Source organism: Argentina silus (assembly GCF_951799395.1).
Source record: "Argentina silus genome assembly, chromosome: 13".
Taxonomy (NCBI): domain Eukaryota; kingdom Metazoa; phylum Chordata; class Actinopteri; order Argentiniformes; family Argentinidae; genus Argentina; species Argentina silus.
In genome coordinates, this window is record NC_139667.1 from 16,338,176 (window position 1) to 16,359,745 (window position 21,570).

The 21,570-nt window shown below is 44.0% G+C and overlaps 1 protein-coding gene across 16 annotated transcripts in view; it reads right to left on the minus strand.

Annotated features, from left to right (window-relative positions):
* kiaa1109 (KIAA1109) overlaps window positions 1-21,570 on the minus strand; it is a 67,744-nt gene that overhangs the window by 19,876 nt on the left and 26,298 nt on the right. For 5 of the 16 annotated variants that reach the window (XM_083683648.1, XM_083683656.1, XM_083683646.1 and 2 more), the window contains exons 40-67: window positions 21,099-21,249; window positions 20,708-20,860; window positions 20,165-20,417; window positions 19,800-19,948; window positions 19,324-19,558; window positions 18,663-18,821; window positions 18,283-18,467; window positions 16,481-16,656; window positions 15,779-16,367; window positions 14,838-15,036; window positions 14,101-14,358; window positions 13,808-13,901; window positions 13,301-13,351; window positions 11,462-11,668; window positions 11,082-11,317; window positions 10,317-10,561; window positions 9,780-9,885; window positions 9,421-9,518; window positions 8,470-8,658; window positions 8,105-8,273; window positions 7,511-7,722; window positions 6,257-6,340; window positions 4,871-5,069; window positions 3,800-3,859; window positions 2,856-3,082; window positions 1,974-2,156; window positions 1,023-1,144; window positions 541-664 (exon numbers count right to left, since the gene is read on the minus strand). In XM_083683648.1, the coding sequence (XP_083539774.1) occupies window positions 541-664; window positions 1,023-1,144; window positions 1,974-2,156; window positions 2,856-3,082; window positions 3,800-3,859; window positions 4,871-5,069; window positions 6,257-6,340; window positions 7,511-7,722; window positions 8,105-8,273; window positions 8,470-8,658; window positions 9,421-9,518; window positions 9,780-9,885; window positions 10,317-10,561; window positions 11,082-11,317; window positions 11,462-11,668; window positions 13,301-13,351; window positions 13,808-13,901; window positions 14,101-14,358; window positions 14,838-15,036; window positions 15,779-16,367; window positions 16,481-16,656; window positions 18,283-18,467; window positions 18,663-18,821; window positions 19,324-19,558; window positions 19,800-19,948; window positions 20,165-20,417; window positions 20,708-20,860; window positions 21,099-21,249 (5,113 nt within the window). Of the gene's footprint in view, window positions 1-540; window positions 665-1,022; window positions 1,145-1,973; window positions 2,157-2,855; window positions 3,083-3,795; window positions 3,860-4,870; window positions 5,070-6,256; window positions 6,341-7,510; window positions 7,723-8,104; window positions 8,274-8,469; window positions 8,659-9,420; window positions 9,519-9,779; window positions 9,886-10,316; window positions 10,562-11,081; window positions 11,318-11,461; window positions 11,669-13,300; window positions 13,352-13,807; window positions 13,902-14,100; window positions 14,359-14,837; window positions 15,037-15,778; window positions 16,368-16,480; window positions 16,657-18,282; window positions 18,468-18,662; window positions 18,822-19,323; window positions 19,559-19,799; window positions 19,949-20,164; window positions 20,418-20,707; window positions 20,861-21,098; window positions 21,250-21,570 lie in introns of all 16 variants that reach the window. The other 11 variants (XM_083683650.1, XM_083683649.1, XM_083683653.1 and 8 more) reach the window with 10 other exon arrangements.

The window sequence follows — 21,570 nt, forward strand, 5'->3', positions numbered from 1 at the left end:
TAGCCAGTATGTTATGAGCGGTGCTAAGTAAGTCTTTTACACTGTGGTAGCCCTCGCATTACTAGGGAGGGCGTGGGTTCAGTGTCCAGGTTCAGCTAAAATTGCGTTATATCCCCTGTTCACCACAATATATTTATACAAGAAAGGTGCTCCTATCATAACTCTGATATCTGAAAACAACAACATTGAATTAAAGCTGAGAATCTCTACTGTGACCCCATACAGTAGTAATTAACAGTTGAAGTATAGAGCTAAAAAAGACTAAATGTTTCCTCTTCCCAATACACTGTAAATTGCAAAATTCCAAGTATTTTCAGAATTGGGTACATTTCAATGGGAATTTGTGTGAATGTTTTATATTTATGTGAATTTCCAGGATATTTGCACACTAACTGTTTTTCGCCCTGTCCCTTTTATTCTCTGTCACCAGTTAAGAGATACAACTTTTCCATACAAATAAGAACAGGGTTTCCAAACTTTATTTAGGTTATAATGTCTTTAAATTTCAGAAAAAGGGGTAGCGTATGCCTGTCGTCTCACCCTCATGCTGGAGCGGCGTAGTTTCTTGCGCACGTCTCTCCTGATGTCGTTGACGGCCACAGACTCAAGCTGCTGGTAGCGCTGGATCTCCTGGTTGATAGTGCCCTCACTGGCACCCAGTTTCCTGAGAGAGAAGGAGAACAGAGAAGATTTATGATTGGAGACAGCAATGGCCACCTCCATTATAACCTTGTTAACGCATGAGCTGAATCCAGATTACATTCTTGAAGTGCAAATAGTTCATTATTCATGTTCCTGTGTGGTTTGGTTTAGTAGTGCATGGCACTTTAAGCAGATCAATTACTATTAATTATCAAACATTGTGAGAATGTATTACACGCCATAAAAGGGCTAGCTACTGTTCAAAACTCTTATTTGAGTTGCCCAGTCCCGGCTATTTGAAATATTATTATTATGTTATTTTAGGCAAAATGGAGGCCTAAATGTGCGATAACAGTAATAGCATCTAACAGAACTCTTACTTGAGGTCGTCGATGACTTTGGCCTGCTCATTCAGCTCTCGAATGTCCACTAGCCTCTTCCGCCCTCGCACATCCATCACCTGGTTACCCACCGACATCTGACGTCTGGGGTCTATGGGCTCCTGTGTGGCCAAGTAGACATGTTACACCAATAATTCACGTACAGTATTGCATCCCATACGTAATATATTACACCCCACAGTACAGCTCAAACCAGACATATTACACACCATTGTTCACATATTACACTTCAACCCTGAAATATAACATTCCTGAACTCATATTACACCCTAGCCCTGATATGGCTTGCCTCTATACTTCGACAACACTACGCAAAAATTATGCCAGCCATATCTAATTAAACCCCTGAATTCACATAATACACCTCTGAGATTATCTATTACACCCCCACCCTGGCTTATTGAACCCAATAAGTGAGATTTTCCAAACATTATTATGCCAAAATGATTATCATCACACAGTCACCGCATAACCCACATCTTAATCACATCATCGCATAACCCTCACACCAGTCATTATGTTTTACACACAGTAGAGAGAGGCACTAAATGGAATGCAACACCACCTGGGAGAAAGCGGAACCAGATGAACATTTACAACAGGACGAAATGTTCACAGGAATCCTCCTAATTTTCCCTTTCCAGTTTCCACCATCGTGCAAAGGAAAGGCGACCAAAGAAGAGTCAAATGCTAAGTGACGACATTTTGCAGCCTACCAGTTTTCCAAATTCAAATTTTGCTAGAACTCAAACAAGCTCTCTGCAAATTGTCTCAATTAAATTAGGCACAAAATGGCATCACACAGCATTGGAAATCCCATCTTCCGTCTTGAAATTGGGGACAATTGAGCCGTAATGTCCCTTTAAAGTGATTGTGGGGCCCAGCAAAAAGAGGGAAGAGATCAGATCAGAAAGGTTGACGACTACATACACATCCCCAGGAGAATGGCCTCGGAGCCCTATTTCTGCCCCCTCTGATGTGGGGGGAGGCGGCGATGTTTAGGTACTCAGCCGGTACCGTGGGGCTCTGGGGGCCCGGGCTCAGGCCCAGGAGGTGGTTAACCAAACGCTTCCTGAACGTCAGCCTCGGGCTGCAGTCTCCCTCCTGGCTCTGCTATTGGGGATGGATAGATGGACAGGTGCCACGACCAAGGTTCAACTTGGTGCCTGAACTTCAGGTAGCTTAGAGAGCTTATGCGCCAGCCCAGAGACTGAGGAGCATTCTCATGGACTTCAATATACTTTCACAGTGCATTTAATATCTATCCAAGCAGTGGTGGGTAACAGACTTGTGAGCATGTTCTCTCTATGATCTTTCTCTCTCACACACACACACACACACACACACACACACACAGTACGTGTGCATACTCAGTCAAACTATCAAAAGTATATGATACTACTGTACACATGTTGTTTTTATCAAAAGTAGCGTTTTTATGTTCACTGTTTGTTCTTATGTGGTCCTTTGTAAATCTGCTGCTGTAACTGAATTTCCCTTTGGGGATTAATAAAGTACTACTCTCTACTCTTGAGTGTCCGCCCTGGAGTTTGATCCCTGAGTCATATCAAAGACTTGAAGAATGGGACCTGATGCCCCTCTGCTTAGCACTTAGCACCAAGGAGATGGATTGGGAGTAAGGCCAGACTAGCATCCTGTCCAGGGGGGGGATCTTGTACATCAAGCTGCCTCACTCTACAGAAACACGAGATTAATTCTGTCTCATGTGACCTGGTTCGCACACGGCTTACTTACTCTCTACTCTCTCTAGAAAGGGAACCAAGGTTAGGCCATGAGATGGTAATAACTGACCATGTGGATGGTGGGAGACATGGTGTCCGTCTCGTCCTCGTCCGACAGGTCGGCCATATTGATGGAGTTGAGGTCTGCGATATCGTCCACATCCTCCTCGCCCGTCAGCGAGGTGAGCGTGTTGCCCAGGGCGTTGAGCCGCTTGCCGATGTTGGGGTCCATGTGGACGTCGATGCCGCACATCTTCCATAGCACGTTCAGGGTCCAGGTGCCAGCACTGCTGCTCTCTGTAGGGTGGAGGGAGGGAGAAGGATGAGAAGTAGAAAGGACAGGGAGAAGGAGAAGGAAAGAAAGGTAGAAAGAGAGCAGGAGAGGGGGAGTGGGAGAAAGAGAGGGAACGGGAGATGTATAGGAAAGGAGGAGAAGGGAGAGAGAGTGTCAAGTACTGATGCTAAAGGACATGTTGTATATTTTCAGCAACTAGTATTAAAATTAGCACTCACAAGCCAAAAAACAGGTCCCCTGGACCATGGCAATTTGGCTCGTACACCAAAAGATGGATGACATGGAATTTTAATAGATAATTGCCATGGTAATCATTGTTATTGCATGTGTAAAACACAGATTTTTTTGCTTCTTTCTGATGTGGTACCATAGCAAGTAAGCATCATTTGACTGAATAATCCAATTGCAATATCTATAAATCTAAATAAATCTCTGGCCGGATGTTGACAATAAGGCACAGCCAGATTCGGAAGACAACTAACGATAGGCGGATTTCCTCACCCCTCACTATCAGTCTATAGACTATCAGTCACTATCAGTCTATAGACAAAGGTCTCAGATGATATGCCGGGAGCATTTGCAATTCGTGGAAGGCACCTCCCGACTGTTTTGCAGTTCATCAAGAATTTTACAAGTTGATCCTTACTTTACCGTAAACAACATGCCACACAGAGTTAAACCTCTGTTACTACAGTAGCATTCAACACAGCAGTACTTGCCTGCAGAAAGTTGGCCAGTGGTTCTGGAGCATACTTCATATGTGCCATCTGGGACAACACCTACAAAAAAACAAAACAAGACAAGACATCACCACACAAACAAATCCAGTCATCAAACAGGGGAACTGCACAGTGTCAGGGACCACACAGGAATTCACAAACTTTTTGTAGACTGTATTATGGGTAGTATATGAAAAGCTGTTCTTCACTCAGGTGCTACATAAAGTGAACTTGTTTCTACTTTCTTTTTATTGAGGCCTACTTATTCTTCCTAGCTGATATGACATCATGGTGCTGCACAATGTTCTTGTACAATGATTCAAGTCAGAAAATTGCCATTTAGGTCAATGTGTATATTGGGAGACACATTCTATTTTCTTAGCTTTTCCTAAAACGATTTCCCATGTGCCGTGACATATGACATTTCAGAGAGAGAGAGAGAGAGAGAGAGAGAGAGAGAGGAAGAGAGAGTTCCAAAGTGTGACGTGGCTAGCCTGTTTATAAAGTTAGGGCCCAGAGTCAAATGTTACCTTCAGAACTCCCTTCACTGGCATTTTTGCGACTGAGTCAAACAACCATCTGATACATCTTATAGAGAATTGCTCTGAGCTATATCTGGCGTTACTTTCCAAAATAGACTAACAAAATAGACTAACATCACCACTTGGTGCTTCTGTTCTTTGAGTATTCTTTTCAAGAAAAAACAGGAAGCAAAACTGGCTGGCATCGACCTTCAAATCCAGTAATTTATTATGTGCAAATTTGACATTGTGAGGAGATTAAATTAATCGTCTATATATCAGTGCTCTCACTTTTGGGTATAAGGTTTAATGGTTTTAAGTTTGTATGACTGTTCATGAACATTTGCATGTCTATTTATGCTCTCTGTTGTGTGTTAAAATCAATAAATAATTGATTTCAAAACAAATTGTTAACATTTGCACTTCTATACCGCCTTTCTCATACTCAAAGTATGGTTGGAGGAGTTTGAATCAACCCTAACTCTATCCGCAACAGGAATGTCTGCCTATCTGAGCATGCTTGGTTTAGCTAGACATCAATGCCACTCACAGGCGTTCATGACGGTGTCTCCGCGGATCTCGGGCTTCCAGTCATCCCAGGAGGTCTCGAAGCCCTCGGCGAAGCGGATGCAGAAGTTCTTGAAGTGGCCCTTGCTGACCAGCGACTCGGACGAGCAGGCAGTGATCAGCGTGCTCTCAATGGTGAGCACAAGGGCGGAGCCAGTGTCAGCATCAATGCTGTGGTTGGCCTATCGGGAGGGAGTGGGATAGAGGAGGATGGGGAGGGGTAAGGTGTTAGAGTGAAGGCACAGGATAGGTCGAACAGGGAATAAACATTGAAGTTTTACTTGTGTGTTTGGGAGTAGATACAGTAAAAGTGTTACTGGTAACATTTTATTTGATGGTCTGCTTATAAATGTTCAATACTTTGTTTGCCATAAATTAATACAACTTGATTTATTGTATGTATGGTTACAGGTTGTGTAATATACATGGTTTACACTGTACACATGAATATATATTTATTCATACAAATAAATTATTTGCCAACTATTTACAAATGGTTACCTATTTAGTTGGTGTATACTCAAGTCGATATGTTATTACATCTTTATCATGGCTGTGGTGGTCTACGCCACGAGGCTTCACCACATCACAGCCATGGTAACAATGTCATAACACATGTATTATTGCTTAATTAATAGAGGCTTTACAGCTGTTCATAAAACTTCAAATAAAGTGTTACCAGCTTACTTAGTTTTTGGAAATGTATTAGTGTTTACAAGGACACATTTATGTTTCTACAGTACACACAGTTTGATGGAGCCTGTTATATAGTTGTCATGTCGCTGTCATGGCAATAATATACTGTAATGAGTCATGCCACTCAATGACTTATAAGATTATAAGACTTAAAAACATTACTATCACGCCAATTACTTAACAATTGACATTATTGGTCAGAAGACTGCAAACTGGTATGTTGACCCTTTTGTCACTTTAAAGATTAAAACCATTTCAAGCTTATTCAGTGTTGAAGTTCCAGGCCTAAAAAAGATATAAGAAATGTTGTTGCCCTTGTGAATTACATTTGACAAACTCAATCGCAGGGTGATGCAACAGTGCCCTCTTCATATCAATCTACAGGTACCCCGTGAAACAGCACCAAGTTCATATCAATCCACAGGAACCCCGTGCAACGAGAAACCTTTCAGAAATATGCCCCTGACTGTACAGTTGCATCCCCTGCGACAGTGCAGGAATGCAATATAACTTTTTTAGGCCCAGAACTGTATAATAGTTGTTGTCATATTAAACTGCGATGGCTTTTAATGTAAGTAATGTGTCATTAAAACGATTACATAATTGACAGGCTGTCACAAGTAAAGCATATTTGTATAACAATCACAAGAGATGGAGTAGATTTGCAGGTTACTTTTCGTGCATATTTTTGCTGGCCTACAGATCTGCTGGCCCCGGCTTCACAGCGGATGCCCTCGATAACTGGTATATGTCCTTTCTATGGAGATAAGGGATAAAATGGTAACTTGTGACTAACTTGTAGGAGAGCCCACTGACGTGTACATATAGATACTGTGGATGTAATCCTGAAATTCTACCTTTGATCACATCACCCACTAATAAACCATCAATAATAAAATTCAACTTTTACCCATAAATTAACTTACATTATCAACCTTGGATGCACATGATCTGAACCTAATGCATGGTCATTGTAATGACAAACCATTATTCTATCAAGGCAAAAATAATAAGCAATAATATATACATATTCATTTATGTACCATTCCCTAGTGCACTTTTGCCACAAGCTTGTTGGCACTCATAAATGTGATACTGTATATCCATCTAGTACCAATAGCTATGACTATTTTGGAATTGGAGGGAGATGGCCTATTTGATTTGATGCTTACTCACACATAGCGCTGCTTTGAGAATGAATCACGAGTTTAGCTCACATGAACACACATCAATGGTTAATGCGAACACAAAAGTTTCTGGACCATTCAAATGTTTTGGGTTCAGATCTTGTTTTTTAAACAAACTTTTCACCCACATGGCACTGTAACTTCCTGCTATAAACTTCCTGACCCTTACGTAACCCTAACACAATTTTTTTTTATTGTACTAAAACATGTAAGTGGGCGGGGCTAAAACAACTGGAAAAACAGTGGACGAAAATAGGCAGTTCAGGCCCCAAAACGTCATGGCTACTCTCAAGTAAAACTACCACGCATTTGGAAAATCTCTCTCTTGAATTAGTTTTACCAAACAACTTTTAGTATAGCTAAGAAGTTTTGCAATTGAAATTGCAGTATCTATTCAGTTAAAAAATTAAGCTAAGCTAGCAATATGTGTCAGCAAACCGCTGCTTGACAACATGCTCCATTGGTTTGAGTCTCCATAAGTGAAAGCAAATAGAAAATTCACCCCTTCAATTCACTCTTCCTTATAGAACATTCAGGACCACATTATCTGCCCCTTAATTATGAAGTTGGGTGGTGCCATTGTAGCTACGGTAGCTAGCTAGGCGTTACTTCCGGCTATGGAGTTGGGTGGCGCCATGGTGGCAACAGTAGCTAGCTGGGCATTATTCCAGGCTATGGAGTTAGTTGGTGCCATGGTGGCTACGGTAGCGAGGGGTGGTATTCCAGACTGGCACAGTTACCTGTGAGGTGTTGGTGATGGGTAGGCAGATGCCAAGGTCATTGACGGTGAGCTGCAGGAAGAGGGTGCTGAAGGCTTGGGCCGAGGTCTGCTGGATGCCTGGCAGCTTGTCCACCACCTCCTTGGTGGCCATGTGGATGTCCTTGTTCAGGGCCAGCCGCTGCTCGTTCCAGTTGTCGTAGGCCGCCTTGTAGTTGAGCCAGAACAGTACAGCTACAGGGAGAACTCAGGGAGTTAGAATGAGCCGTAACATCCTCCAGGTAACGGTTTCGCTGTAGGTTGCAGTTGGCATTTACCTACCTGCTGTACATACTTAGCTACTTACCTTTCATGGTAATATATAGCATTGTCAATAGTGGTGAATCTTAAAATATAGAATTTGCAACTTTGCACAACCTATGGCAACAAGTCGAATTGTAGGGTAAATCAACAGCTGCCTCCCAGGCAGAAAAACAACAACTTTTTAGACATCTTCCGGCTACTAAGAGGCTAGCCTACTATTTTCATAAAACTAAATACATTTGAAACCTGTTTAGCAGTTGTCAGTTGATGATTCAGAGAATTACAAAACCTAGTCTGCAAAATCAGGCCTAACCTCTGTCGAAGGCCACAGGCTGAGCAAAGACGATTGGTCGATTGAGTGTAATGAGGACCGCCTCCTTGTCCGAGGAGCCACTTATCTCCTCCTGAAGGGCATTCCGCAAACCAATGCGAGTGCGGAAGTAGGCCACCTGGTGGAAGTCTGAACCTGCCTCCTCGTACACCTGTGGGAGAAAAATAATTGAGTAACCCAGGCAGGACTCAAACTCAAAACCCTGCATGTATCAGTCCAACCCTAAGGTCCGAACCTCTTGATGCATCTCCCTGCGAGTTGTGGGTTTGATTTCTGCATAGGCCAAATTCTAAAATTGTGTAAAAAGCTTTAGAAAAAGGCATCTGATATATGACCATATGTATTACCTGATGTTTGACTATCTGTCCCAGGGCGAGGTTCAGGTCCACTTGGCACTTTCCGAACAGTTTGAGGTAGCTGCTGCTGCCACCAGGCTGGGCCTTGCACTGGATCCTGTTGGACAGCTCCAGCTCGATCAGGCCTGTCTCGAAGCGCACCGCCCTCATGGACGGAGTGGTGGCTGTCATCTGAATCCCCTGCAGACAAAAACATTTCAGTCAGCAATGGGATGGTCTGACTGGGCCGATATACACACAGACACAAATAAGAATACTGACGATAAAGCACTATGAACATAATTGGACTTGATTTTCTTCTTCTTTTGTTTAAAACAAAAAGAGAGTTTTCCCTCTCTCTCTCTCCCTCCCTTCCTGAGGGGGAAAATGTAACATTTCTCTATGATGTATTTGCCTTGTAATAGTTGTATACATTTATTATGTGTTATTAAAGCCTCATTTGGTTTGTTCTCACCTGACCATTCTTGCTCTAATCAAGCCAAAATGGACAATTCTCTGCACAGTGTTAATTAACTTACTTGGAGTCAGATTATTATTAAGATATGCTTTGTTATTAACAGTACTTTTTTTTCCAAAATCCTTCATATTGTAACTGCTAATCTATAACACTCTACAGTGCAGTGTGCTTGCTGCCATCTCCGAGTTCATGCGTCATAACAGTATGCAGATAGTTGTCCAAACACACCCACAGAGATCAAATACTGAACATAGTCAGTATAGGGCCTGCAGTAGGGATACACACATATTTCATGGATCAAAGAATAATGTAACACACTATTATACACAAACAAATGTATTTAATGACAGAGGAAATATGGAGAGATTGGGGAGAACAGTCCCATTAAGTGAATGAGTTCATGACCTCTGCATGCATCTTAGGCTACAATAGATTCCACTGTGTGAAGACATACAGACTGACAATAGGTCTCAATGCATGAATACCTTAAACATCAGACTGAGCGAGTAAAGCAGTATCTTGGGTTTGTCTGCGTCTGTGGATATGTCATGCTCATTCCACAGGGGTATCGGCTGTTCTCCACCTGCAAAAACACAAAAATGAAACTCCATGACCTTCCAGTGACCACACACTTTGTGCAACTGTTATTAAGTGAATTCAGATCTTTTCCAGGGACAAAACATCAGGTAAATCTCTATACTTTTAGATGAAAGTTTCAGACTGTACCTGTGCTGCCTGAAAGATTATCAAGCAGAAGACATGTGTCCCTTCAAAAAGCAGTCATCCCAAAACAGAAAAAACACTACCAGGCAAATCTCCTATGTCCAGGCTTTACTGAACAAACCTGAGACTTTCTGGATGACTTCGTTGACTTCCTTCATGAAGACCTTCTGCAGGAACACCAGGTGGTTCAGCAGGTCTGTGGTCAGGTTGTGCTCAAATGAACCGATCTATAGGGAGAGGAAATTAATGACACCAACAAAACCTCGACATGCAATGCAAAAACATGTTTCCAGGGCTGGGTTCAGTCGGGCACAATGTTGTGGAACTGTTGGGATGAAACACACTGTGTAAAACAGGCACATCTCTGACAGAGTAGAGTGAGCAATCATGTCAGCTCCATTTATGGCATTTCTAAGGCAACATCCAGTACATTGCACCCTTCTGAGCACAACCTGCGTCAATTTAAGGTTAAGGTTAGGATTTGGGGTAGTTGGGATTAAGGAAAAGCTAAGCCTAAATCTGAGTTTATGGGACCTTGAAACTGAGAGCTGTGTAAGTACAGTCCTACATTAAATACCTTAATTTGAAAGATATGCTCTCCTGTTTATTATTTTCAACTTAAAACCATACCTATTCATAATGCGCGCTACAGCCTTACCTCAGCCACGCAGCGCAAGTAGTTTCCCTGGAGGTAGTTGCCCTGCTTCGTGGGGAAGTCGTCAGCCTGCCAGCACTGGTCGGAGTGGCTCTCGTGGTCCTCCATGATGTACTCTCCTGACATGGTGACCGGGGGAAGGTTGAGGCTGGCCGATGGGGGCATGGTGGACATGTCTACGGGGGACACCTTGGATTGGAAGCACAGCTTGTGGTTGGGCAGCTCGAAGGTGAATCTGGTCTGGGCGCCTGTATGGAGGGTGAACAGCGTTGTTGTGGTGAAACAGAATGGGGGAGGTGAGAAAATTGTTGTTTAATCTGTATGACTGGGATTCAAATGCACGTCCAAACAAGCTGCGAAACTGGTGTAGGAGGATACAAAAAATGCAGAATGTAAACAAAACTGGAGACACCCTTCATTTTTGGAGACAGGTGTCAGCTTTATATTGCTAGCAAACGTAATCTGAGGGGTAACTAATTAACAGTAAATTCAAGTAAATGCCTCAATTTACCTTACCTGGAAAGCTTAGTAAATCTTTGAGCAAACACCTGACTGACACCGGTCTCTGTTTACACTCTGCAATTTGTGATATGGATTTCATAGCGTACCGCTCTGGTAAAGTTTATACACCCTTCTACCCTGAAATTTGCACTGCTACTATACGTGTGGAAATTCCCCTTTCAGTCTAAATCTGTACTGAAAGGAAAGCATGCCGAATTGCCCAAAAAATGAAAAGAGAAACAAATAATGTTTAAGGAGCGTGCTAACCCGTCATGCCATGGCTCTTCATGCGGCCCATCTTGTACTCAGCCTTGAGTGAGGGCAGCAGAGCAGCACCGATGGTAATGCCGTCCATCATGGCGCTGAACTTGAGCACGATGGGCTTCTTCTCCAGGCCCTCGGGGAGCTGGGGGAACTCGTTGGCCTCCACCGGGGTCTGGTTGACACTCAACGCCTTGTCTGAGGGCTGAGGGGTGGGGGTGTCCTCCCTGTTAGGGGGTGGCCTAAAAATGGAAAGGGGGCAAGTTAAAAGGTGTAAATCTTAATTAGTTTTTCAGCCAAATAGAAAAATCATCCCAAAGGCCTTCTCCCGACACTTCTGTGACTCCATATGACGACATGAAAGGCCTGTGTTTCCCCAGACTCACACATTGGACGGCTGGCGGATGAGGTCTGAGATCTGCTTGGAAAGCTGGTGGGAACTGCGGACCATCATGCTGTGCAGTGTGGCCGGGTGCTGGGGGATGTTGATCATGATGGCACCCACTTTGAACACGGCAGCATTGTTGGTCTTCAAGCCACGCTGGGCGCTGTAGAGGGCCTGTGACTTAGCAATGTTGCATTTCACAACCGTTCTGAAACAGAGAGATGAATGTCAGTGCTAAAAAAACGTGACAACAGTTTTTTTAAATTACTACAACTACAGCTGTTATCTACAGTTGACTCCAGATAAGTGCAATACATTTGTCGAGTCCAGTCCCCAATTAAATTAATCTGGATATTCAATTCAAATCAGCCTCAGAGACCTATACAAAGAATGGGTACACAAAAATATCAGACCCAACCCACCCACTTTTTGACAAGGATATGCTGGATTTGACCAGGATATGCTGTCTGCCCATGAGAGCCAAGAGAGGACTCATTAGCTTTGTGCCAGCGTCTATTGCATGAGAAGGGCGGCACTCATTACAACCTGTCTGTTACCATTTAGGCAAATATACTTTATTTTAGTGGGTTGATGTAGATATAAAATATAAATTCATGTGAACTATATATTTTCTAATGTAATTTTATGCATTTTTTTGCATGTGCTGATTATTATTTCCTGTTTGTGTCTGACACCACATATGAAGTTCCTTCAGAATAAAGTAATTATAATCTAATCTCTTCATGCTCCAGTTTAATTAAGTTATTCTTTCACAACAATGCAACTTATCAAAAGTCAAACGTATAGGATACCATTAATTTAATGTAATATAATACAAAATGTGTTTTGGTGGAGTTTTCACTTGTTAGACAGCAAGCACATTCCGCACATTCACAGCCAACAGCATCCATGTCACTGGTGCATACAAAAACAGGGTTCAGGTATGGTACCTGGAGCAGAGTCGCACACGGCTGGCCTGCTTGATTATAAAGAGGCCGATCTTCCTTGCCTCAACGCTCGCTTGCATTTAGCTCATAGTGTGAAATTAAACTAATTCAACACTTATTTACAATATGGCCCTAATGTTTGTGTACTGTATGGTCTTTTTGTATCTTAATATCCTATATCAGCTGCAAACAAAGGGAGGAACACAGAACCAGAGGAGGAAAGGATAGAGGAACAGCAACAGACTAACCCAAACATGAAGGTAGGAGAGTAATATACAGTAGCTACAGGAATATGGCTGACCCACATAGGATGCACATTTAGGCTGCCTTTTCAAATAGAGCAGTAGGGTGGTGTACAAGGATCAAAACCTTCCAAGAGGGACAATAACCTTTTACCTTAGCCTTTGTCGTAACAGAGTTCTAACCGGGTTTAAGCCACTTATATTGACCCCCGTCTTGGCCAGAATTTCAGAACAATAACCACATTAAAGGAAATGTACTTAATAATGCCATCGAACATAATGGTGGCAACCCACTTCTAACAGACAACAGGAAAAACATAATTCAAATCGGCAAAGACTGACATTATTGGCTGTTCCCAATGTCCCCACATGGGTGTGGGCTTAATTTGGAAAGGGCAAATGATGGCAGTGTAGCCAGATTTGGGTTCTGTTGAGTGTTTAGGATGATATATTGAGTCAATACCTAAGAGGGACTAAGACAAACAGGTACATACAGGCAACAGCAGGGTAAAGGAAAGGGGTTAAATAAATTGTACACTGGGCACTATCGACCCAAGAGAAAAAGGAAGCTGTGCGTTAAGGCTACTGTGACATTGTATTGCTATGATGTGTCAAGGTGCAAAACCCTGAGATAGTAGTAGCACAACATACAGAAATTCTTGTTTGGCTGTGCTGGTAGGAGATGTAGGGAAATCCTCCAGTCTATGCAAGTACATGGAAGAGAAAGCCAGGGAAAGTACATAAAAAAAGAGAAAGTAAGAAATGAGTAGTCACACCGAAATATTTTCTGAGACAAAAGACTAGACTAGGATTTCGCTTTCTAAGTTTTGAATTTCCAGTGTTGCAGAAAAAATGTACATGCACATTTGGATTAATATTAGATAACTATATAAATGCTCATGGAATAACATGCAATGGCAGAGAAGGTTAGGAATCATTAGGTTCTGTATCATTAATCACCCAAAAAAATGTTAAAAGAAAATGAATACAGGCAAAACTAACTAGGGACTGGGAAATTCAGAGACATAATGTCTTTTGAGAAGAAAGAAAAAAGTATCCATAAAGACATAAAGGTGCAGTATAAGACTTCAATCATTAATGCCATAATAAAACAAATTATATAAAAATGTCATCACACTAGGCTGGTGCAGTACTCACTGAATGTCAGGCGTAATACCCTCCAGAAGCACAATGTTAACGCCGCCTATGTGGGCCGACGCACACGTCTCCGTCATCTTCTGGTGCAGTATGTCTAAGAAAGAGAGCTTTGGATAAGTTAAGTGAAAAAAAGAAATGTCCCAAAATATAATTAATAAAACAAACAAACAAATATGTTTAGATGACTTCTATGCAGCCCAAGGTCGAAAAGTATTTGATATATTTGCTTGAGCCGGCCTGCCAGATAGGCAGAGGTTTGCACTTTTAGGGACTCTATAGAGCACGGCTCTCACCCTTCATCTTCTCCTTGAGTGTAAAGCTGCCGTGGATCTTCTTCAGCTCCGCCTCCATGGTCAGGCCACCGATGTCTGCCTCAAGGTGGGTGCGGTTAACCATGCCGATACCGAACACGATGAGTGTGACGTGCTGTGGCTCAGAGCTTACCAGGCTGCGCCGCCGCCCCCCAGCTACCGGCTTGTTGGGGGTGGTGTCCTGCTGCTCATTCTCAAAGATCACCCGGCACGGAGGCTCCGAGGGGCTGCGGCCGCCATCTGAACAAAGAGAGGAGAGATAGACGAAGAGAAGAAGTATGTGAATGTGAGAACTATGGTGGCACACAGGTGCAAAACACTAACATAATTAGAAAGCACTAATATAAAATAAAAGCAAGCAAACAAATTATAAAAAACATTAACATTATGAAAAGGAAACTCATTAGCAAAGCAGAAATCAGGGTGCATACAGACATACAGACACTGCAATGTTGGCCTCGTTCCACAGATGTGAAATTTGAACATTGCCTGACTATTGCTTTTTTTAAAAAACGATAAAAACTCTACGTTGTTTCGGGATTTAAAACCAAATCTGTGCCTACACAGGTAGTACATGAGTACGCAGCCAGAGCTCCATTCCATTATTCGGCTAATAACAATTGCTACAGACTGCCAAAGGAGGTGTAAGGACAACTTGATTTGGAGGTATCTCTACATGAGATTACTCTATGTGAGACTAATAACAGCAGTGGCCTTACCTGAGAGGCAGTTCTCCGGGGAGCTCTTCTCCAAAATGCCTGTGGGGTCGGAGATGAGGGAGTAGAAGTTGAGCAGCTTGTACATGTTCTGCCAGCACTCGGCTGAGGGCTCGCTCTGCTCCGACACTGTGATGGAGTCAGAGTCGTCCATCTGGATGGCCATGTGGTCTGCCACATCCCGCGAGCCCTTCCGTGACACCTGGACACATTCATTGAACTCATCAGATCACTTACACGGTACAGTATAGTTTGTTTTACAGAGACCAGAGAAACATGTGGGAATATGTGGGTCTGCTGACAGATACCAATTTGTACACAACGGTGATTCATTTGAACATTGCACTGGCAATTATGGTGTTCCACAAGGCTCTGTTTTGGGACCACTACTTGTCTCCCAATATATGCTGCTGATATGTGACTGACACTAAATTATGGATGGCAAAAAACTTCCTCCTCCTCAACTGTGATAAAACTGAATTGTTGCTCAATTTAGAAGGATGTCTAGTTTCCCCCAAAACACGGTAAAACATTTTTGTATTATTTTTAAATCTGACCTTACGTTGGACACTCACATTAAGAACACATGCATAATAGCATAATTCCACTTCCACAATATTGCAAAAATAAGAAATTCTCTTTCACTACAGGATGCCGAACCCACTTTTTAGAGCTGCATAAGGTTGCCATTTCTCCATGTTGAGATAATTGTGTACCCATACACTTTTATTTATTTAGTTAAAAAGGTAATACTGTTGCAGTTGACTGAAAAAAAGAATAACTACCACTACACATACAGGCTTATTACCGGTCCCATCCCCCACATGATACTAACACTATCAATTGTCTCTGCTTGCTCTTCGGAAGTTTGTCTGGGGTTGGTTTGAAGCACTTGATGCATTTGATGCAACAAAAACAGAAATTGGATTGCTTGATTGTGATACCTTGGAGGTGCGGCGCTCCGAACGGCCCAGCGAGCTGCGTCCCCGAGGCTCCCTCCTGCCCAAGGTATCCAACCCCGACGGAGGTCCGTTGGGCGGCGGACCCCCTCCACCACCTCCTCCACCTCCTCCTCCTCCACCACCAGCAACCCCCCGCTTGCTCTTTTGAGCATTCCCACTCCTACCGGTGCCGTTGAGGCTGCCCCGCGAGCTCCGGCTGAAGTCTGAGGAGCGGAAGTGACGGTAGGGGCGGGCCTTGAAGGTGGGCGTGGGTGAGGCTGAGCCAGCGGTGTAGCGGCTGAGCTTGATGTCAGTCTGCGTGGCCTTGATGTCGTCGATCATGGTGCTGAACTGGTGGATGAGGCGCACCAGGGCCATGTCAACTCGCTGGCTGATGGCCTGGCAGGAGATGGTGAAGTCGCAGTGGAAGGTGTTGTAGTGGCGCCGGTTAAGGTCATGGAAGGACAGCGGTGCGGCTGCCGGCCCCTGGGGGGCACTGGTGGACTTTTCCATCACCACCGCATTCAGGCTGAACGTCTCGATCAGGAGGGCCGGCTTGAACTCCAGCGGTGGGAGGTTCACCATGCCTTGCCTATGGAGGGAGGTGAGAGAGAGAGAAATGAAATGGGAAAGAGTCACCACAAGTACTTGTACAAGTACATTCAGCTCATAGGCTACTCATTGATCATGTCCTTTAAATCATACTTTCTGGATCTTTTGTTCTTTCGCTCCTTGGACGTGTCAGAATCTACAATGTCTGCCCTGAGACACTCCAACGTGCCCGAGAAGGAGAGGTGCTCTCCAAAGTACATCTTGTAGCTGAGCGGAGTGGTGTCTTGGGCCTGAATCCCTGTGTGACTCAGCAAAGGCTTGAACACAACCTGGGGTGGGGTGGGGGGGGTGAGAGAGAGAAGAGGGGGAGAGAGAGACATCAGTGCTCAGTTTTTAGAGGGGTGACATGCTCAGAAAGTGCCATATGGCCCGAGGTTGGGGTCAATTGATTGTCACCCAGTCAATGCAAGGGACTGAATGAAACATAATTGTCTCATTAAAAATAATGGGCAATTATTGAATTCAAAAGTGGTGAATTTATTGTATTCTTTAATTGAAACGTCCTGCAACGTTGACATTGAATCCTGCAATAACACCCAACACACACACTCCCCATAGTCCCTTTAGAAGACTGCCTAACCAACACTGTAAATAAAACAAGTGTACAGTAAACAAGATGTTTATTCATAAATGTTTTACTATGACACTGTGGTTGTCTCTGTTTTACAGTGCTGTGTCCCTGTTGCGCACAGGGAGGGTTTTTCTCTTGGTGCGATCACCTTCTTTGACCAAAGCAGAAAAAAAATGTGGGCGCCATTAGGCTACTATTGTACTAACTCTATTGATATAAGGCGCCTTTACTTCAAAACACACATTTCAACAATAGGATAAGATAAAATATTTGCACAGACAAATTATGTGATTACAAATGTGACTGGCTATAAACCTAGGTTACACAACTCTGGTTTCTGTATTGATAAAGGCCAAATTTCAGTATTAAATGATGCTGCATAACAGACTTCATTCAGAAAATATTATTCCCAAATTTGTTAGGCTATATGCCTATTACATTAGGCTACACTCCCAGTTCTCCATTGCACCCGATTATGATGTTTTTAATGATGAATTGGCATCACCTGAAACTCCTAAACAAACTCTATGGCAAGATGGATCTTTCACCATAGTTTCGTCAAAATTGGGCCAATCAGTGTAAATTTGTAAGGCAAGACCAAGTTGGAGAAAAATCGTGTGACATACGAATGGACAGAGACCGAATCATAGCCCCCTTCCCGATTTCAGCTCTGGGGACAATAAAATGAAGCAAACAGTGCAAATGCCACATTTGGACATCGATTAGGCGAGAAATAGAATGAAATAGATATAATCACAGTACTGTATGTAATCGTTATTTTATAAAATATGTGATCTGATTGTGTTCCAAGCCATGCATTCATCATCATTGACAATCACACAGCCGAGAAAGGGGTGCCTGGTGGTCAAGGGTTAACATATATGTGCCAACCCGATGGATTTTCAAAACAAAAAACATGACCGACATCTCTTGCCTCTCCTTTTAATTCAAGACTAGACATGTTATACTTGTGCTGGAGGGATTTGCCATAGGGATTCAAGCAGCAATGTTGTGAACTCCTGGAGAAATATTTGTACTACCCTGGCTACTAGAGACATCCCTCCCTCCCCCCCCCCCCCCCCCCCCCCGGGATGGTTTGCAGACCCTGTCATGCATTAATGCTTTCAAATTCTCTCTCTCAGAGTTTTTGTAAATAGTCTGAAAATGCATTGCATAGATAATCCAGGAATCACACCAAACGCATTCAAAATATTAAAAACTCCCAATTGGATTATTTCTCATTGCGTCTGTTAAAAGTATTGAGGTAAAGATGGCCGACTATGGCATTATTTTTAGCACATGCAAATTGGGACCATAAGAGTACCTGTGCGTCTGCGAGCTGCACAGCGGCGGGGCATTGGTTGCCCTCCTCCACGTCTGCCATCTCGTCTTGGCTAGTGGAGTGCTGGGAGTGCTGCGAGTGGGTGCCGTCCAGAGTGTTCTGGTCGCTCGACAGCACCGCGTTGAAGTCGGACGCTGACGGGATGGTGGGCAGGTTACACGTCCCCCCTGAGGGTCAACGAGAGACAGGCTTTCACTTTTAGCGAGATGCGGAACAGGAAAGTTGACATTTGAAATGGACGTGTGTATGTCGAACACTGAGAGAAGTGGACACAAAAGGACAGACGGAAATAACAACAACAACAACAACAACCAATAAAAACAAAACGTTAAAAAAAACAACAACAACATTCTCCACTCCACCTGTCTGCAGACTGTTGTGCTGAGACCGGTTGACAGGGGACTCCTGGGTGACACCCCCGCCCCTGTTTCCCACAGCATTGGACATCCAGTTGTAGAAGCTGACGGAGGAGGGCTCAGACAGTAGCGGGTGCTCCGTCAGCATGTCTGTGCCGCTGTTTCCTGCAGAGGACAAGGAGAGAGCGGCTAGGGATGTCAATTTAAATCAGTAAAACATTTAACCGGGTAACTGTTTATACAAAATTAACTCATATAGGCCAATCATTCCCATGGGCATAATCATTCACATTCTATTTAGCTGTGACTACTTGCTAACTGTGACTATATTTGGTAGTCCAATTTGCATTAAACAGAAAACAAAAGGATTCTCAATTGGGGTGGTAACACTCCCCAGGGTGCATTGCTGGATCTTGCTTAACATAGCCTACAATGCAGAAAATTATATACTTCTCGCAAAACACTAGTGACGGAGCATGTTTATTGGCACTGCTTCTGCTGCATGGTGTCTCCATTAAGCAGCAGAGTTTAGCTCCAAATCAGATCAGTAATAGTAATATTACCTGCATATTCCCCCCCCCCCCCCCCCCCCTCCACCAAACCCTACCCAGTCCACGGAAAGTTTCACAACTTCAATCAAATGAGTTGATATGATCAATTGGCGTACCTGTGCGAGTAAGGGAGCTGCTCTTGGCACCGGCAGCAGCAGCGGAGGGCTCGTTCCTCTGTGGCGTGCCCTCCAGCAGGTTGTGCAGACTGGGGAAGCTGCCCGTCAGGTAGCTGAGCAGGCTCTCCTTGCGGGGGCTATCCTTGGCGGGCATACCCGCACGGCTGACGTGGGCCGGGGAGTCGGCAGCAGTGTCCCCGCTGGTGTAACTCAGGGACTGGTAGGGGTGGGAACCCTGGAGAACACAACCACACAAATGTTTTGCTTAGTTTTTAAAGAAGAATGGACACCCACTGCCTCCTTAATATTGTTTCTTTATTCCAACAGTTGGAAACTAAGAGGGCAAACGATGACGGGGGAGCCGTTCACAACTGTAGGTGACAACATCATTAATGTGAAGCACACATCGGCAGGTATCTATTTCTAGATATTTTCTCTGTTTCCTACACTGTTCCAACAGTGACACATACACCCACCTTTATTTTGAGTGCAGATTCATTGTGTGTGTGAGACTTGGACAGCTTCCTCATGATCTCCACTCCGCTGACGGGTCCAGATTTGTCCCCCGTCTGCGGAGGACGGCTGCATGCTCCCTCCAACAGCATGGTGTGTTCACTCACTGTGGCTGGACAACAGTTCAAATATGAGTATGATAGGTCATACATAACACAGGACTAAAATGATGCATCATACAGAAGGCATGGACTTTACATGAACTTCCTCTACCAGCAACATGGTGTGCTCACTACTTAGTAACTGTGACTGGAGAACAGTCATAATGGTGATCTGTGTGTTAACTGCAAAAATAGTTGGCCTAATTTGAGTTGGACGCAGGCCCCACCTGCGTCAAACTCAAACTCAGCCCCGTCGGCGCTGGTGTCACTCTGCAGGGCTGCTCCGTTGTCCAGGCCCTGGACCTGGTCTAAGGCGGCGGCTGAGGGGTTCTGCAAGGGCTCCTTGGGCTTGGGTAGCTGGTTGGGCCGCATCAGGCCAATGGCCTTGAAGCCCTGCGTCACCACAATGAACTTCATCCACTGCCTGGCCAGGGCCACCAGGCCCTTTTTCAAAGTCACCAAGGCTGGCAGGCCATCATTCTGGGGGACACAAGAGTGGTGGATTTAGTGCACAAACCATCCTGTCCAACGGGGTGCACCATGATATCCTCTCATTGATGTCTGGGTTCGTTCTCTCTCTCTCTTTATTTACAGTGTTTGTTAGGCAGTCTTCTAAAAGGGCCTATGGGGAGTGTGCGTGTTGGGTGTTATTGCAGGATTAAATGAACCACTTTTGAATCCAATAATTGCCCATTACTTTTAATGACACAATTATGTTTCATTCAGTCTCCCCCCCCCCCCAAACCTCTCTCTTTCTCTCTTTTTCTCACCATGGTGGCCTCCTCTATTACAGAGTAGTCAGCTTGCTGCAGGTAGCGGTGCAGGATGTTGCACAGCAGGCAGGATGGGTTCTCGTGCAAGTAGCGCGCCCGCTTGGTCCCCCTGTTGTACTTGCTCCGGAAAGGGATGTGGATACTCTTTTTCTATACAAAAGGAGAAGACAAAGGATTAATGGATTTGTTGTAGTATCAGGTATCAAAATCATACCCTTTACCATCTCTGAAATCAACTGAGCAAAAAAAAAAAAAGAAATTAGAGGCAAGGGTTTGAAAATGGAAACTCTGGTTCTGATGACCCCCAATGTTCACAGGCCTTTGACTTAACCACTATCTTCACAGGAGGCCTTGAAAACCTGATTGAAAGTGTAGCTACAGCACTGACCTCCAGGGCTTCAGTCATGATGCAGCCCATAACCGCACACACTCGCAGAGTGCCCTCCATATCCAGTTTACGCAGGGAAGACTTCAGCTGGTCGATGGGGACCAGCCAGGCTCCAATGGCGGGGGTCGCTGTGCTAAGGAGGTTCAGTTGCCTGGTGGTGACATAAAATCAAATGTTCCTTGAGTTGAAACAGTGACAGTGCTTCCGTCGACCTAAAGTCAAGGTGGAGGTGCAACCGGAAAAATGTTTTGAATGTGGGGAAGCAGGTGCTACTCGCTCTGTATTTCTTAAAATGTATATCTTTCATTCAAACATTTGTATAAATATCTAGAATCAAATAGACTCTGCTGTCTGAAAGACATAGACCCATGCATACGGGTATAATATGTATAGGATAATACAGCTAATGACTTATGAATGTGGCTTAGAATGGGAAGCATACATGGGTAGAGTAGGGTCAGCTTTGTCAATC